The 18,879-nt window shown below is 45.8% G+C and overlaps 2 protein-coding genes across 2 annotated transcripts; both read right to left on the bottom strand.

Moving 5' to 3' along the window:
- Positions 1 to 2,017: 2,017 nt before the first annotated feature.
- Positions 2,018 to 4,213, bottom strand: LOC123043268 (L-type lectin-domain containing receptor kinase SIT2). Its single transcript, XM_044465677.1, has one exon. It carries the CDS (start codon positions 4,132 to 4,134, stop codon positions 2,176 to 2,178), a length of 1,959 nt encoding a protein of 652 aa, XP_044321612.1. The 5' UTR covers positions 4,135 to 4,213; the 3' UTR covers positions 2,018 to 2,175.
- Positions 4,214 to 7,846: 3,633 nt separating this feature from the next.
- On the bottom strand, positions 7,847 to 12,703 carry LOC123043269 (dihydrolipoyllysine-residue succinyltransferase component of 2-oxoglutarate dehydrogenase complex 1, mitochondrial). Its single transcript, XM_044465678.1, has 13 exons — positions 12,482 to 12,703; positions 10,879 to 10,936; positions 10,757 to 10,796; positions 10,548 to 10,615; positions 10,368 to 10,442; positions 10,225 to 10,280; positions 10,078 to 10,122; positions 9,705 to 9,971; positions 9,517 to 9,611; positions 8,851 to 8,941; positions 8,664 to 8,774; positions 8,379 to 8,573; positions 7,847 to 8,278 (listed from the first exon to the last, which is right to left on the bottom strand). The coding sequence occupies exons 1-13, from the start codon at positions 12,524 to 12,526 to the stop codon at positions 8,087 to 8,089; spliced, it is 1,338 nt and encodes a 445-aa protein (XP_044321613.1). The 5' UTR covers positions 12,527 to 12,703; the 3' UTR covers positions 7,847 to 8,086.
- Between the last annotated feature and the right edge of the window lie 6,176 nt (positions 12,704 to 18,879).

Raw genomic sequence — 18,879 nt, forward strand, 5'->3', positions numbered from 1 at the left:
ATTCATGAATCTGAAAATTGTTGTTTGGTCTCAAAAGAATGTTCACGAATTCATGAACTATTCACAAGTTTGAGAAGTGTTATCAAATTTCAAAAGACGTTCATGAATTTAAGAAATATTCCCATATTTTAGAAAAGTTTCACAAAATTAAGAACTAGTCCCTCCGTCCCGTAATATAAAAACATTTTTCAAGCTATGTCCGCTTAAAAAACGTTCTTATATTATGGGACGGAGGGAGTACTTATGCATTTTAAAAATGTTCATGAAATTAAGAAAAGGAAAATTAATTAAATAAAAGAAGAAGAAGAAGAAGAAGAAGAAGAAGAAGAAGAAGAAGAAGAAGAAGAAGAAGAAGAAGAAAAGATAACCGAAAAAAGCCAATAGACAAAACACAGAAAAAAGAAAAAAGAAACGGTTCAGGAAACCGATTTTTTTTAAGGGGGAGTTCAGGGTAGAGAGAAAAATACTACAGGACTGACAAAATGGGCCGGCACACGACCACGGGCGTGCGCGTTTGTTCGCTATCCCCCGACCCGCGCGCGGAATAGGAGACTCCATCCAGACAGAACGCCATCAGCACCGGCGCCCGCACCCCTGCGGCCGTGCCCCAACCACCGCCGTCCGTCCCCCAGCCCGACGCCGCCCCATCTCCTCGTCCCATTCTCCAGCCTCGGGGTCCTTAGCTCCGGCGCCACCGTCCAGCCCCAGCGCCCCCTTCTCCAGCTCCGCCGTCCGTCCCTGTCTTCCCCTGCATACCAAGGTAATATTTTCTCCTGGAATGGGAAAACTCAGGGTACGGATTCGTTCCTCCCCTCCTTCATGCGGTGAGCTAGCCCGCCAGCAACGGTTATATGCAGAAACTTGCATTTGGATACGAATTGTGTGGATACGACAGTACACTATATACAGTCAGTTAGCACTTGGATGGTGGATACACCAGATGACTAGAACAGTAGAACTGGACACAGTTAGTTTTTTTTCTTTTTGAAACATATATACAGTTAGTTGGTAGTTGGAAGAACTGGATAGTCTATTATCCAGTGCTCCAGTAGTTGCTACACAAAAACTAGGACACTTAGTCAGATCTGGTGTTGAGCTGACACGAACCGTCTGAACTCTCATTGTTTTCTTAAATTGACTCCTAACTTTCGCAATTTGTTTTGTAATTTTTCAGTATGGTCTTGGCTGCTACTCCCTCCGTTCCAAAATAGATGACTCAACTTTGTTTTAACTTTAGAACAAAGTTGAGTCATCTATTTTGGAACGGAGGGAGTAAATGTCAGGTGTTAATCAAGCATGGGGGAACGCTTAGATTTTCAATTGCTTGCGGTGTCGTGGGTCGAGCCGATGATGCATGATGCCTGCTTTCAGGGCTTGCAATGTCAGTAACTAGAATGCAATGAACCCACTTATCACAGATAGATGGGCACCCTAGTGGTTTGCTCTAATTAAGAAATGGTCTTAAATAGGTCTTGGAGTGACGATTTAAGAATTCTTACAAGACATGATTGACCAGCCTACGGTGCAGAAAAGAAAAACCGACTCGGCCCTGCAGTGCAGTTAGTACAGTCTTGCAGAAGTTTTTATAAGTTTTCATCTGAATGTCATTTATTAGTTGTCCCTCTGATTGCATTAAAGCTTTGTTGTTTAAACCTAGAGAAACTAGTACAAATAGCATTAGTATGACAGGGAGGATAATTTATATCCTTATCTAACCGGGGGTACACCCATCGTGGTGGTTTCATCATCAAAATCATACTAGTGTATCCCAGATGGGAACTAAAACCGTGTAGCACAACTACAAAACCATCAAATAGACGACACAGAGGGCAGATTGCTTTAGTCATGCAAGAAACTTTAACCAAGAAGGCATCATATCTATTGATCCTGCACTGAAAATTAAAGCAAATAGTTTAGGGGACTACACCACGGAGCACAAGTTTAACACATAACTGCATTTGCAAAAGGATAAGCACAAAAGTATAACAAATATCCGCATCCACAAAAGGATATCAAATGAGAGGCATACAGAAAAGAAACTTTTATATGTACCCTTAGTTCATACAGCACTATACATGGTTTTCAGGCGTGTAACTAATCCTTTATGTGAAATTCTACTACATAGTAATATATTTCTAGTGAACACAGATTATTGCAAGCATAACTAAATATGCATCATCTTCCTCCAGAAAGTCCTGTTATGGTCGTCGCTACAGAAGGGCATGACAGGATATGCTGCCCAAATTCTTCATCCCTGCTAGTAAGGCTCAAAAAACTTGGTTGGAAATCCGGGAGTAGCACATCCTTTACAAGGTATTGCATCACTAGGCGCATGCATGGCCTAGCACTTTGTACTGGGTGTGAGCAGAGCAAGCCAAGCTTTAGTACCAACTCTGCTTCCTCACTGACATAATCTTCTAATTTTGGGTCTACTGTTCTGAGGATCGAACCACTCTCCCATGCATCGACCACCCAGTCTGTCAGCAGCACTGGCTCACCAGCAGAATCATTCACCTGTATTGGACGCCTCCCACAAGCAACCTCCAACATGAAGACACCAAATGCAAAGACGTCAGTTGCCTTGGTTGCCCTTCCTAGCCTAGCCAGCTCGGGAGCAATGTACCCCCAGGTGCCAGCCAAATGCGTGGTGTGGGCATCTGTGCCATGGTTGTGTAATCTTGCCAGACCAAAATCACCCAGTCTACCGTTCATTTCATTGTCGAGGAGCACGTTGCTCGCTTTGATGTCTCGATGGATGACCACCTTCTCCCAGTCCTCATGGAGGTAGCAAAGACCAGATGCAATGCCTTTTATGATGTTGAATCTCTGAACCCAGTCTATAGTCTGCTTACGTTGACCGTGCAGAACTCTGTCGAGACTACCATTTGGCATGTAATCGTAAACCAGAAGGAGCTCGCTCTTGTGTCGAGAATAACCGAGCAACTGCACAAGGTTGCGATGGCGGAGATGGCCTAGGATGGTTATCTCAGCTATGAATTCCTTCATCCCCTGCTTTGACTCTGGTGAAACCCGCTTGATGGCAACATTTTGCTTCGAGGTTTGTAGCACCCCCTTGTACACCTTTCCAAATCCTCCTCTCCCAAGAAGCATCCTGTCACTGAAATTATTGGTTGCAGCGGCAAGATCTTTATATGTGAAGGATGATGACCCACAATCGATTTCCCAATCACTACTTTTCCTTGCCTTTTTCATATAAACATAAAGAGCAATGATAATGACAATTGTGATGAACACTGACAGAATAACAACTGGTACAAGAACACCCTTAGGGATATGGGAGCGACTTTGACCATCGCGTCGAACATCCTGTATAACTTCAGACAGCACTGAGTAGTTAAGTGGCTTAGCCTCCCCATTTGGATTGAAACTCCAGCCGATAATGCGGTGTATGGACCTTAAAGTGCCGGTTGCAGAGGCAAAGCCAACATATACTGAGCTTGGTAAAACAGATGTAAGATTGACAGTGCTGGATAGCAGTGGGTTCTGAGGCTTGTGCTCTAAGTAAGGTGCTAAACTGACATTCACTTGGTGCGAACTGTCATCATAATCCACCCATACTTGCATCGGCTTTCCACTAATAAGTAGCAAATCAGAGAACGTGCCATCTGGTTTGTAGTACCCAGCAGGGGTGGAATTGATAGACACCAAGGTGTTTACATCGATTCCAACATGGTTATCATTAATATCCCCGAACTCTGTACTTTGGCTGGTATCAAGCTCAACAGCAAAGAGTCGATTTGTGACATTACCTACATTTTCACGGTTGAACATGCCCATGTACTGAGACGGGAGGGCATCCAACAAAGAATCCGTCGTGGCGGAAATCGTAAAGGCGAGCCCGTATGCGCTCAAATCAGAGTAAGGAGGAGTGATGACGAACACAAAGGTTGTTGAGAATGAGGAAATAGAGTCGAACCGGCCTCCGAAGAAAGCGCGTCCTACACTCCGGGCAACACCATCGGTTAGCATGAGAGCTCTGCTTGCGATTGAAGCTACACCATCAAGCCGGAGCACGCCATTAGAGAAACCGTCGTAGGTGAAGCCGTCTTTGGTGTAGGAAGCGGAGGCTGGGGTGAGGAAGAGGAGGCAGAGTAATAGGGAGTGAGGCGGCATGGTGGAGGCACCTTTCTCTTAGGGATGGCCGGGTGGGTTATGAAATGTGAATAATTGAAGCAAGTGCCAATGAACTTAAGAGCAAATGGTCCTAGGGTCTTTTTCATGTTTGGTTTTTGGTCAATATGGTGGGTCCTACCGAAGAAAGGTGAGGCCAGTTGATTGGTACACAACTACACATCCAGCACATCAAAAGGGACACTGTATATTGTTGACTGACTTTTCCACTAAAGCACAAGGGAAAAGGATTACTTTCAGGAACGAATCAAGCTGCATTTTGTTTGTCTCAATGCACCAAATTTAAAGAATTTCACTTCGTTTCCAGAGATAGCTCAATATGTTTTTGGTCAGGAACACAGAAATAACTGCTTTTCCTGATGAAAAAGAAAGCCTTCAGCACATGATCAATCGGAGCAAAATAAACATGTTCTTCAACCAATTGCACATTTGTTTGCTTTTCTGCTCCTCAACTTCTTATATACTCCTGGCACAAATGACTTGTTCGCTGTCAGTCCTGGTATACATCTCCGGCTGTGTTGCGTCTCTGGTGTCTGTCCCCTGCTCTTGATGTCCTGAGATGTGGCGCTTCCGTCGGCCGCCACCAACCAACCACCATGTAGTACGCTGAGCCGCCGGACTGCACCATTGGCCGTCGCCACGGCCCACCAGTGTGTCTAATTTGGTGACATCGCAAAGCACAGCAGGTCAAATTTGGTAGGCAACTCCTTAATTTATTCGAATTTTGTTATTCAGCGAGTCAAAATTTGTTGGAAGTTGGTTGTCTTTGTTTCTGACGTGAACTGGAGTCAGATTGACATTTCCCCCCCCCCCCCCCCCCCCCCCTTCCATGACGCAGAGCCGGAACTGAACCTGGAACCTGAAGCCCTTCTTCACACTTCAAATACGGAGTCCTTTATAGTCTTGTTCGAGCGAACTGAACTTGGTGTCGAAACCCGAAGCTTTCTCAGTATACAGTTTGATTTCTTTTGTGCATTTTCTGGGATATGGAGCCGTGTAACTCGAGCCTTCTGATCCAAGAGAAGAGACACTCAGGCTGGTCCAAACTCTGTTAATCATTTCAAGTCTTCGTTGTGTGCATTGGAGAGGTAAAACTGTTGGGCCGAAAATTTGTTTGAAAAGCCAACCTACTATTGCAGCCATTCAGGCCACAGATCGCATGCATATCAGCAATATAAGACGTTTTTTGCAGTTCAATTTGATCCGGAGAGAGTATTGTTCATCCGTCGGGTTGCTTTTGCCCAGGTGCGATACAGAAAGTAGAGATCAGAACTGAAGTTGGTCCCTGGAAAGCTCTGAATCCTGAGTGCCATGGAAGAAGAACGGAATGGGTTTGCAGCAAACTGAGACAAGCCTCCCCCTGTCCTCTGGAAAAACAGCCAACCTTCGTTTCAAAACAGAGAAAAGTTGAGGAGAATATCATGAAGTTAGCATCTGTAATTCTAGACAGCTCGAGAAAACAGGAGGCGGGAAAAAAGACACCAACAATGGGCCGAATTACCAACGCGATTTAAAATGTTGTGAGATACTCCTATATTGTGAGTAGTATATAGGATTACCAATGGTTTGATTTTTTTTCCTAGTTTCTTAGTAGCAACTTCCGGAGAGGAAAAAAAAAAGTTCGGGCGCACCCAAAATACGACGAAAGCAAGATAACTTTTTCACTTGGTGCACACTCTGCGTACGTGTAGCATTGATGGGTGCAATTCCCCGTCCAGAATTATTTGTCACAAAAATAAATATATTTAAAATTAAAATACATCTACAACAAGTAATTTTGGACGGAGCGAGTACAAGCAGTAGGGCCGGAATTGTTGAGCTGGGCGCCCTAATGCACTGCTCAAATTAAGAAACGGTCTTAAAAGAGATGAGACCACTGGATGCAGATGTACTGTTGTTGCTGGACCCGTCTTATCCTAATGTGGGCATCCTTGACCCTGCCACTTTGGTAGAACGGTTCATGAAGATAAGACACTGGTAGTACTATGTGATAAGCATTAATATAGTCGGGCCTCGCAGTCGTGAATTAAGAATTATTGCAAGTGTAAGACACGGTTGACCAGTCTACAGTGCAGCTGTGCAGAATAGAAAAACGACTGGGCCTACACTGGAGATTGCTATTGTTAGAGTATCTACAGCCGGACTTGGCAAATCCGGGCCCTCAAACGACCGCGAACGCGTCCGCGGACAGTGACCGGGAACTCTTCAAATCGCGTCGTTCATATCCGCATCTCTCATATCCAAACCCCTATATCCATACTATATCATGCAACGTCGATGAAACTACGTAGACCAGCTTCGGACATAGAAATAGCACAATATTTCACTAAAAGATCCACCAAAGTTCACATAAACAACGGACAACTTTATACTACATTTAAAACTTGAAACTAAAATCAACTTCACCACTTCCGGGGCGGCCCTTTCCCCTTCTGGTCGCTGGCGTAGCTGTACCCGTTGGCGGCTGGTGGAGGATCATCCGATTCGTCGGAGGAGCTGTGGTCGTCGTCGGAGGAGGAGTCGACGATGACGAGGCCCTTGAGGCGCTGGACGGCCCGGTCCTGATGGCGCCTGAGCTTGGCCAGCCGAACCGCCTCCTTCGCTTCTCCAACGCCTCCCGCTCGGACTGCTCTATGGCAAGCCGAAGAGCCTTGGCGTTCTTCCGGCGGAGCCGCCGAGCGTCCGTCTCTGCCACCGTAAGCAACCGGCGATAGACCCACGCGAGGAGCCGCTGGTCCTCGTCGGGCTCCGCTGGTAACCCACGCCGGCAGAGGACAGAGCTTTCCACAACCTCCCTCTCCCTTGCCCGCTGCCCAAGAGGGGGAGGAGCAGCAGCCGGCGGGGCGAGGGGACGGTGTAGGGGAGGCGCCGATTGCGTTGGCCTCCTGTCGGAGATGCCCTTGGGTCGGGAGGGACCAGCGCCGGCGTCAGAGATGCGCCGATGGGGAAGTTGCGACTACGGCGAGGCTGCAGATCCGGAGCTGCCCCCGGTCTCCACCTTGGACCATTCCAAGGCAATGCGGAGGGCAAGCTCATACTCTGGATCCACCTCGTCGTCGGAGCGGCTGTCGGAGCTCGACATTGCGCCGAATTCGACCTGAATCGGTGAGGGGAGAGAAGATAACGGAGCGAGAGGAGAGTGAGTGAACTAGCGTTTCGGACCAACGAGGCCGATGGGGTTTTTTATGGGACATCTATGGAGTCGATGTGGTGGGCGGGCTTGTCAGGCGGACGGGCCCAGGCCGCCCCATATTTGAGCTGGATATGTGGGTGCCTATCACTCTGTCAGTCCGGACATTTGAGACTCGTTTGAAGCATCCTGTCTACAGTCTTAAAAACATGACCGGACAGCCTATCCGGGTGTATGAGACGGCTTTGTGAGGTCCGGCTGGAGATGCTCTTAAAGTTGCAAGTTAACGTCTGCATCGTTTTTTTTTTTTGACATCAATCTTTATCGATTGTTTACTGTACCCAAGGCTCCGTCTTACAAAACCGACTGGATGAATGTCAGTAGTTCATTATATACCCAAGGCTCCGATTGCGTCAGGGCCTTGTTTACATCGACTAAACATTCAAACCTAGAGAAACTACATCCTAGTGTTTTCACCGGGAAAGAACCATACTGGTTATTCATCTCACATGGAACTAAAACACCATTAAACAGATGCAGAGGGCACAATCCATTCGACAAACATTAACCAAAAGGGCACCATATATCTATTGCTCTTGCGTTGAAAATTAAAGCAAATTTTTTGTTTAGGGAACTACACCCCGAAGCTCTGAACAGAAACGGGACAAACGCGTTATCATATCCTCAACTCAAATCTTCGCCCTTCCCAGGACGCAACTCGTTGTATCAGTCAAAAATTTGCACGGTATTATTTTCCAGACAAGCACGAGGCACTTGGCAGCGAAGGAGATCAGCGCATGGGGCTTATATGTCGAGGAGCAGCCTCCGGGGGTCCTCGACGACGTCCTTGATGCGGCGCAGGAAGTAGACGGCCTCTCTGCCGTCGATCAGCCTGTGGTCGTATGTCAGCGCGAGGTACATCATGGGCCTGGCGAGGATGCTGCCGTCCACGACCACGGGGCGCTGCACGATGGAGTGCATCCCAAGAATCGCTGACTGCAAAAATAGACAAGGAGTTGTGTTTCGGATGAATATCTGCTATGGAATGCTGTTTCAAGAGATTCAGTTGAGCACCAGAAAAAAAAGGCAGCAGTACCTGTGGGGGGTTGATGATGGGCGTGCTGATAAGGCTTCCGTAGACACCACCGTTGGAGATGGTGAATGTTCCTCCCGCCATCTCGTCAATTGACAGCGCCCCCTCAGTAGCCTTCTTTGCAAGGTTGTTTATCCCTTTCTCGATGTCAGCAAAGTTCATTGTATCAGCATCTCGGATAACCGGCACCACAAGACCCTGAAATATATGAGATTTGCATTGTCAGTGAGATAATAGCCCTAAAACCAAGGAATGCAGCATGCTGGCAACTATACGTTATTCTAGTACCTTGGAAGTGCCAACAGCAACACTAACGTCGACATAGTCTCTGTATATGATGTCATCACCGTCAATGACAGCATTGACAATTGGCTGGTTCTGCAGCCCAGAAACAGCAGCCTGCGAAAGCCAAACAGAATCAGCATAATTGAACAAAATCAGCAATAGTTAGGCGATGCATGACATTGGACATTACCTTGACAAAGCAAGACATCAGACCCAGTTTGACACCATGCTTCTTGACAAATTCATCCTTGTAGTCCGACCGCAGCTTCATCAAATTGGTCCTGCATCACAATATCAATATTAAAGTGATAAACAGTATCTACAAATGTGAGTTATTTTAAATAACAGTTGATGGTGGAAAAAATATGATTGATTAAGTTCTTACACACGAAAAGATGAGCATATGCTGAATCACATACTGATACCCATTATTAACTACTACAAGAAAATAGTATTAATGTTTTGGTCAGGAAACAAGCAGACTTTTCTGTGAGCACTCTTGTATAAATCATTATATACTACAAGTGTACTGTTATATTGTTAGTGGATGGCAACCGGTAATATAGTGACATGCACCCTAACATGGTGTAGTTAAAAGTCCTCGTGATATGCTAGATGGGACCAGATGTCACCATCTCACCATGTTCAACAACTGTACAGTGAAGCATTCATACCACAAGAGTAACGACAAAAGATAAGATAAAAGTGAAAACTACCATGATAGCACACCACAAGAACAAATGTTACAATAAGAAAAGAGATTAGCAACATGCTTACATATCAACTTCAGTGAATGTGGTCAGCACCACACGAACTAATGTTAAATAAGAAAAAAAAAGAGTATCAACACACTTACATGTCAACTTCATTGAATGTGGTCAGCATTGCAAATGTGTTCTGGGAATCCTTCAAACGGTTGGCAATGCGTTTCCTAAGCCTGGGCATTGGCACCTGCAGTTACCATTGTAAAAGATTACAGACAAATCCCTTTAAAACTGATTCCATGCAACTTTACAACTTTAAGTCATTGAAGATTAGCCTTACCCGTCGCTCTCGCTCTTTTGGAGGGAGCTGTGGTTCTGTAGGGGAGGTTTTCGAAGGAGTTGGCTTTGGTGCCTGCTTCTTGGGAGGTTCTACTTTTGTTGGTTTCTCTTCTGCTTTTGGTGATTTCTCTTCAGCTTTTGCTGGAGGTGATTCTTTTTGGGGCGCCTCCTCAGATGGGGCAACATGTGTTTCAGCGGGTGCTGCAGACTTTGATACGATAGCAACTATGGTGCCTGGAGTAACCGTATCACCTTCACTAGCAATAAACTGCGAAGCAATGGCATTAAGAAAATTAGCAATTTCGCTACAGCTCAGGTAGAGGCAGACCATGATAAGAAGCACAAGTGGAAGCTAAAAGAGAAAAATTATTCACCTTTTCAATAACACCAGCTTCAGGACTAGAAACATCTATTGTCACCTGGATTATGAAGGAAAGATATGTTTTGTGTTACAAATCATATGGACTAGATTTGGCACTTATTTAGAGTGAAATTCAAAATGATTAAGAGTGATGCCAAACCTTATCAGTTTCAATCTGGGCTATGGCCTCATCCGCCTCAACTCTATCGCCAGGTTCTGTATTGAAGAAGGGTTAATAGGAGAATATGAATGGCCTTCACTCAGAGAGAGAGAGAGAGAGAGAGAGAGAGAGAGCATGCATACTCTTTAAGAAGTTAGCAAGAGTTCCATCAGTTACAGATTCACCCATGAAAGGCACAACAGCTTCAAACTTGTCTCCTACAGAAGAAACAACAAGAATCGATTAGCACATCTCCGGCAGCAATTCAACAGTGGTTGCAATTCAACGATGTTGAACATAACCAAAAAAGCAGCTGCCATTACCACTGTCTGATGCAAATGACCTACTCCAGAGTTGGTAAGGAGAGGCATTTGGGAAGTAATAGTTCCTTCTGAAATTTAAAAGCAACAACCATTAGTAACTAGTTCATGTCTCAACAGGACAATATATCTAACAACATCTGCAATGAAGATAATAAACAATGAAGTCGTCAGAAATGCCTCTACAGAATACAACTAAATACAAAGGTTACCTTGTCAGCTTTGAGCTTTGGGGACCAGCTGGAATAAGACCTGGAAAGAGTACAAAGGTATTAGAGTCATCGGTAGTGAACCAGTTATCAATATCCAAATAGCAGCTGTTCAGCTAAATAACCTGAAAGTTGACTGCTGTAGTTTCTGACATGTGTATAGCTCCTCAGGAGGCCTAATGTCTGCAAGTAAATGGAAACAGTGAGCACGAAAAGAAAACATAAGAAAAGAATCCATGTACTCGTATACTCTGCGAACACATGTTGCATGAAGTATAACATCTTGTATCTGCTGTATTGCTACAAATGATCAAAAGAAGATAAAGTAAAGTAGTAAACCAATGTGACCAACAGTAGCAAGCAGGATTACCGCCAATATGAACATTACAACTTAAGAGTCTAGATCTTGTCAAATGCACACCAAAATGCCCTAGTTATTAGCAAAACACGGAATGGGGCAGGGACAAATCAAACTTTATGACAACAGATTGCATTTAACAAGTAGTGTAGGGTATGAAAAATGCAACAAAAGCATAAATCATATACTATGTAACTAGCAGCCAATCAGACATATCCAGCGTTTGTTAATTGCATGCCTTGATGAAACACAAATGAATTCATATCTACTGGCAAGAACTAGACAAAGCAAACAATCCTACCCCAGATATTCAAGCATGTGCAACCTATTCTAGATTCTCCGTTCCACACAAGCACGGAAATGGGGGTAAAAACAGCAGGGTGCTTACATACTCTGCGAAGATATGTAGTATAAAATATAGCATCTTACATATGATGTATTGCTACAATTGATCACATTAACATAAAGTAAGGTAGTAAACCAATGAGACCAATAGTGGCAATCAGGATTGGTGCCAATATGAACATTACAAGTTAGAGCCTAGGTCCTGTCAAAAGCACACCAAAATGCCCTAATTATTAGCACAACATGAAATGGGAAAGTGACAAGTCACGGTTGATGACAGCAGAGCAGATTGCACTTGACAGGTCGAGTAGGGTGTGAAAATTGCAACATAAGCATGAACGATAAACTACCTAACCAGCAGCCAATCCAACACATGAGATGGGACAAGGACAGGTCACATACATTTTATCACAACAGATTGCACTTAACAGGTAGGGCAGGGCACAAAAAAATGCAGCATAACCATGAACAATATAGTATGTAACTAGCAGCCAATCAGACGTATCCAGCGCTTGTCAATTGCATGCCTCCTGATAAAACACAGACGAATTCCTATCTGCTGCCACGGACTAGACAAAGCGAACGATCCTACCCCAGATATTCAGGCCTGTCTGCTGCGCAGCCGGTTCTAGGTTGACCGTTCAACGCAAGCACAAAAACGGGGGGAAACAGCGAGAGCACGAACTGGAACCCTAATCTGCGGGGAGACGCCGAATCACGCCGAGCGAGGCGCGTCCCGGTGTTCTCGCCGAGCGCCCATCAGCCCGACCTTACCAAACGGCAACCATCAATTCCCCACCCCAACCCGACCAGAGATCCCCAATCGCCCGCGGAGACCAGCCCGCGGAACCACGTCGAGCGAACCGGGCCCGTCGCATCGAGGCGCGGAACCGCCGCGCAAACCCTAAATCCCTTTCCCCCGCGCGAAATCCCAAAATCGCACGGGCGGCCGCGGCGAATCGATCGGGGCCCCGTGGCGCGGGTGCGCGGGGAGGAGGGAGGAGGGAGAGGGCGCGGGGACTTACGGGGCTGGAGCGTCGGAGGAGGCGGGAGGCGATGCGGGACGCCATTTCGCCGGCGGCGGCGGCGGCGGCGTCGGGAGGGCGGGCTGTCGTGCGGGAGAAGAAAGGCTGGCTGGCTGGCTGGCCGAGAGAGAATGAGGGATTTGGTCCTCCTCCTCTGTCTGACTTGCGGACCGGGCGCAGGAAGGATGGAAGGCGCTGTGCAATAATGAGATCTGGAAAATGAGAAAGGGGAATGGGAGACGCTTCTCCCGGCCCCACCCGTCGGTGGCCGCGGGGGGCGCTCCTCCCGGTCTGGCCCGCGAATGGACATGTCGGTGCTTCCAAAATTCCAATCCTCGGTTCGGCCCACATTTGTTTCCTCTTTTTCCTGTCACTACCTTTTTTTTCTCGCGAATATGCAAATCACGTAACATTCCCATTTATTTTCCAAATTTTTTTTGGAAGTATATAGTGAGGGTAGAGGTCTTTTAGAAGTCATGATATCTAGTACTTATTATTTCTTTACTTGCAATTTTCTTATTGGTAGCTTACCAAGCTGGCCGCTTGGTTGACGGTCATTATTTTTGCCACCCTCGATAAATAACCGAAGAAATTACAGATATTTCAATTATTTTTATCGTCTGAGTGCAAAATAAAGTATTGTCAAATTATTGCTATTAGAGCTTCATTAGCCATACTATATACTTTATTTTACAAAAATGTTAAAATTAAGCTTTAAAGGTATAGTTGATGTTAATAATTTGTTTTCCCCTAAAATTCAGGTCAGCTTATACTTTGATTGATCGCTTTACAATTAATTGATCCTTAAATATGTCATAAACATGGTTTCAATGTATCCTAAAAACTTTTTAATTTCCGAGATTGTATGATTCAGTTTGCTTTATAGTTGACTAGACTATACATGGGCACGGCTACGTTTCACAACATGTTTTTTCCTAGAATACGCATAAGCATGTGTGTATATTGATAGGAGAAGAGGGTACAAAAACCCACCCACCAAGTTACAAGCAAGGTTCAAAGGCCTTGTTACAAGAAAGCTTGCATGTCCCGCTTGAACAACCTAGCCGTTTGCCAAACTTTGCCCTCCTCGATGATCCTCATGGCAACGGTTTGGATCCGCGGCGATTTGTTGGTGAAGACAATGTCATTACGGTGTTTCCATATCTCCCAAACAACCAAGAGCTTAAGTGTGTTCAAGTCCTTCCTATACGGCTGCCATGCTACATGTGTTGTGCTCCATGGAAGCAACCGATCCACGTTTGTGGGTGTCTAATTGTCATGACCCCAAGCCCCCATTACAACACTACATTTCATAATTGATTCCACATTCTTACGACACTACAAGAAATCTGTTAATCCATGAGGATTTCGGATGACGTTCTTGAAAATGTCATGGAAACCGTCATGGATCAGCAAGATGGAGACGATCCCCAAAATGGTAGCCCCCGGATGACGGACATTGGGGGATCGTCACGGAAACCGCCACGTATCGACCAACTACCTCCCATTTTTGCTTCTTTATATGCAATCTGAACCGTCATGAATGGCCTCTGCTGATGTGTCGGTTGTGCCCATTTATCTGACCCATTTGTCAGTCAGTCATTTCAACGATATATAGAGATTGTAAAGAAAAGGGCGCGCCTGAAGTTTGAGAGAGGGCGCGAAGATGCAAAATTTTAAGTGGCCAACGCGCCAGGGTGGCAAAATTTTGAGCCAGTCCATTTAATTCCACAACACACACACACACACACACACACACACACACACACACACACACACACACCTAACCCTAATTCCCCATTCTCTCCTCCCCTCCCCTCAGCCGCCATCACTCAACCAATCTCCCTCCGCCTGCTCCACGCCGGTGCCGCCACAGAACAGGCCTTACATGTCCCGATCCGTCGATGCCCTTTCTTCTCCACTCTATATGTGTTGCCCCATCCCCATCTTTCCCATCGCTACGGCCACCAGCACGTACCTCCCACCCCATTCCAGATCACACCCTTGAGCTGCGGCGACAGTGGCGGCGGCGGGTCCAACTGCTGTGGCTGGACGACGGTCGACCCCGTCTGCGCAGATCAGTTCGCCTTCCTGGGTCGCAGTCAAGCAGAGCACGTGCCACGACGATCTACGCTGGCCATCTCAACCAGATCGACACCGATGAGAGGTCTCTAATGTCCCTTGCGGTGGCCACGGGTCCATCTTCGGTCCACGGCGAACTATGGTGAGGTACACATGGCACTGATGGATGCAGTGTACAGCGGCGCCACCGCCACACAGCTGGCCACCGGCTTCTGCCTGCTGCGGTACCGCGACGGGCACTGCCTTCTCGGCTTTGCCAGGGCCCTCCTGCCCCGTGTTTATGTGCTGCTCCTCGTCATCATCTTCGTCGGTGGGTTCCTCCCCTGTAAGCTCTGATCCCAATTGTTATCTGTTTAGTTATTTATGGGTACATCTGCACTAGATAGATTATGTTTCTTGGTACTCTGTAACTCAGAAGATATGTCATGTTAGAGAATGCAAGTCCGTAAGTCATGGTCGTGTCCTCAATCTGCAAACAAGTAAATCCTTACCATATATTTTGTCCATGTGTCCCATGTATAAACTCTTCTTCCATGCATACGAGGAGGGTTCATGAGTATGAATTTCATATTTGGCTCTGCTTAGATTCCGATTGGCCTAGTACTCCCTCCGGTCCTTTTTACTCCGCATATTAGGTTTGTCTGAAGTCAATCTCATCCAACTTTGACCAAGTTTATATAAAAAATTATAGACATTCACATAACAACACCAATATCATTAGATTCATCTTGGAATATATTTTCATATTATATTTATTAAATATTATAGATGCTAATAATTTTTAATATAAATTTGGTCAAACTTAGCAAAGTTTGACTTTCGGGAAAACCAATATGCAGAGTAAAAAGGACCGGAGGGAGTACTGGATACATGTTTTGAGTACATTAATTGGTCTGGTATTGGATTTGAGTGCATTAAAAGTGACCTGATATTGAATTCAGATTTTTGAGTACACATTATTTGGCCTCGTATTTAGATTCAGATCTCATGTGTATGTGTTGAGTAATGCTACTGTCCCAAGGGACGACTGAACAAGCAACCCATGCTCTTATGCATGTGAATTTTGACATATGCCATGGTTAGTAATCTTCCTCATGTATTATGGTGTAGTCTATTGGTTGTTTGTCCTACTCATGTATTATGGTGTAATCTTCCTCAGATTATGTAACCCCTGCAAAAAAAAAAACAGACTATAAGTATTCATCGCATTTTAGTAGTATATATTTTCTACTAACCTCTATCATTACTTTTCTCCTTCCTCAGTCAACGGATGATGGAGATCCTTTTTCCTCCATTTATTTAGAAAAGGAAAGGGACTATAATTAACCATACAAGAAGCAGGTGGACAAATTGCACCGCGTCTAGTAACCGCAAACTGAACCACGCACTCTTAATTACGATGTCAAACTTTTGAGAGGAAGTGTTGAAGGGAGGAGTGATAACACGTCTACAAGAGGCAAAGAGAGCCGCATGCAACGGAGGTTTGGTCATGGTGCAATCGCGACTGAGGAACCTTTGCTTCTAGAACGAGAATGGCTTGCCAAGGCGGGTCGGAAAATAATGAAAACCATATATTTACGGATGCTCCAACAAGATGTGTCATGCTGATCCTCGTTGGTGTGCGTGCGTGCGTGCGTGCTTGGTTCTAGAAGGACGCAAAAGTCCAGAGGATAGGGCCTAGTTGAGTGCCAGCTCGCTCCTTTTCTCACGAATCGAGTCGAGTCTGCCGCCGAGTCTGTCCCGTGTGTCCACCGAATTGGGAAGACTCGACGAAACTTTTGTTTACGGCTGCAGTCCTTGTCACGGACAACGTACGGGAGGTGCTGGGTCGAGCCAGACGAAAGCTTTCCCGGTTTCTTGCTAGCTAGCGTCCCGTTTATTTTTTCCCTCGCTGGCTTGGCCCCGTTGGAGTCCATACTCGACGCCGCCCTCCTCATCTCGCTACCACGTGTCCCCTCAAAAAAAAAAATGTCGCTACCACGTGGATTTTTTTAACCGTCAGTTGATTTTATGTTCGTTCCTCAACTTTTGACGGAGTCTAGATTTGGTTCCTTACCTTTGAAACCGGACAACTTGCACCCCCAACGGCTGAAACCTGACAAGATTCATCCCAGATCTCGATTTTGAGCAATTTTGGTGCTGGCTCACCCCGGTTTTGAATGGTGCTACTTAAATACATGTACTTTTTCCAAATGTCTGCTTTTCAAGTTCGCGCACCTTTTTGAAATCCGCACTATTTTCAAATCCACGTACTTTTTCAAGTTCACATAATTTCCCAAATTCGCAGTCTTTTTTCATGTTCGTGTACTGCTTTCAAACCGCGTACTTTTTCAAATTCATGAACTTTTACAGAAAGCACACGGATTTGAAAAAAAAAACACTTGAACTTGAAAATGGTATGCAGACCTGAATGAAATAAACGGATTTGAAGAAAGTACGCGAATTTGAGTCAAAACCGGCAAAAGCCAGCACAAAAAACCGGTCAAAACCGTGTCCAGTGATGAACCTTGTCCGGTTTTAGTAGTTCCGGGTGCAAGTTGTCCGATTTCGGAGTTGAGGGATCAAATCTAGACTCTGCCAAGAGTTGAGGGGCGAAAAGTATACTTTTCTCTTTTATGGGCCGTCCCATCCAAATCCAATGGCCATTGTGCGCCACTGTTCTTCTTCCTCCACCCGCGCAGTGGTTCATTCTCCTCACTCTCGACCTATCCAGCCTTAGCCACGTACCTCCGTCCAATGTGACTGGGCGGGTGCTGCCGTGCGCCGCCCCCACTTACGTGCTTGTTTGTCACCCAAGGCCATCCGTCCAAGCCCCACCGCCCTCCTGGTCCGACGTAGACAGTAATCGCACCCGTCAGCCTGCTTCCTCGTCTCCGCCTGAGACAACGCAAATCGCAACATCGTCCCGTCTCTAGCATGTCGTGGCTTGGCCTCGTTGGAGTTGAAAATTGATGCCGCCCTCTCCTCTTGTCTCCCCCACCTATGGCCTCATTCGAAATCGACCGACGCGACATTTAGCAAAGGGAATTTAACATGGTTTCCTCAGGCTATACAGACTAGCAGTATCATGTAGCAATTCAGAAATTCATTTATGAGCCCGAGCTCAGATGCTCCTGTAATCAGGGTGTTCCATTTACCCCGAGATGGGCGTCGCAGCTCGTATTCACTGCCGTATATTCTCTATGCTCCTAAATAAGTGTAATTGATTTAGTAAAAAAATTATGCTAGATCAGCAACGCTTATTTTATGACAGAGGAATCAGTACTTTGTAACGATAGTGCTTATCATTGCACACATGCTGCCTACACCAACGCTTTTTAGGCCCCGCATAGGAAACACCAACGACGCGATGACCACGTATTGACGGCGGCGCGCCACCTTGTTGATGCAACAGCAACAACAACAGCAACATCATCCGCGTTACTATCTCCGCCCGCGTTGCGCGACGTCACGCAAGCCTCCATTTGTGCCGGTCTCCGTTCTCCTGGCGATAGATCGATGCAACCAACGCCTACGTCAGTTAACAGACGCCCCTCTAGAAGTTGGATGGCGATTGATTGTGGAATATATACACGGAGTATACTATATTCTTCCTTCATGCATATCTTCTCTTCTTTTTCTTTTCAATCGATCCATCGACCAGTTTACATTTTTTTTAGCGTGCGTATGCGTCAGATGCCGATTTTTTTCCGGCCCACCGGCGGGGTACGTTCGTGACCAGGAGAACCTCATCAGGAAGGAAAATCCCAAATTTCTTCTAGAACATGTGACACATGCATCTTGTCCGTTCGTTTTGAAAACCAAGCGTCGTGTTAGATTTGGGCATAAGAAAATGAAGCCTTCGTGCGCGTTCCCGCTTGGCGTGTACCCATGCGTGGTCACCGAAACACGATAGACGGCTTCTATTATGGAGCCGGTGGCTGTGGGCGGTTCAGGAGGAGGAAAAGAGGCAGGAGGTAGAAGACGACACAACAGCCGTCCGATGAAGATCAAACGGCCAAAAGATTTGGCTTATATCATGTTCTTCTCAAATGGCTTACAAATAGTCCGTCCTTATCTACTGACCTATGTTTTTCAATGTTCAAAATATCACCCGATTCAGCAATTTGTCAGCCGATTAATCGCTTATCAATGGGTGACCGTTAAGATCATATCTTATCTTTGCTATTTATCATTTGGATTGATTTATCGCCCTGACAAGCAACTAATCTAGAATCTAGTGATTAATTGGGTCGGCCCCCTGCGGTCAAAAACCCAAAACATGGCCTCTCTTCAACAGCCTCCCGCACATCACACTTCACCCTCCCGTTCCATAG

The sequence above is a fragment of the Triticum aestivum genome, chromosome 2B (genome assembly GCF_018294505.1).
Source record: "Triticum aestivum cultivar Chinese Spring chromosome 2B, IWGSC CS RefSeq v2.1, whole genome shotgun sequence".
Lineage (NCBI taxonomy): Eukaryota > Viridiplantae > Streptophyta > Magnoliopsida > Poales > Poaceae > Triticum > Triticum aestivum.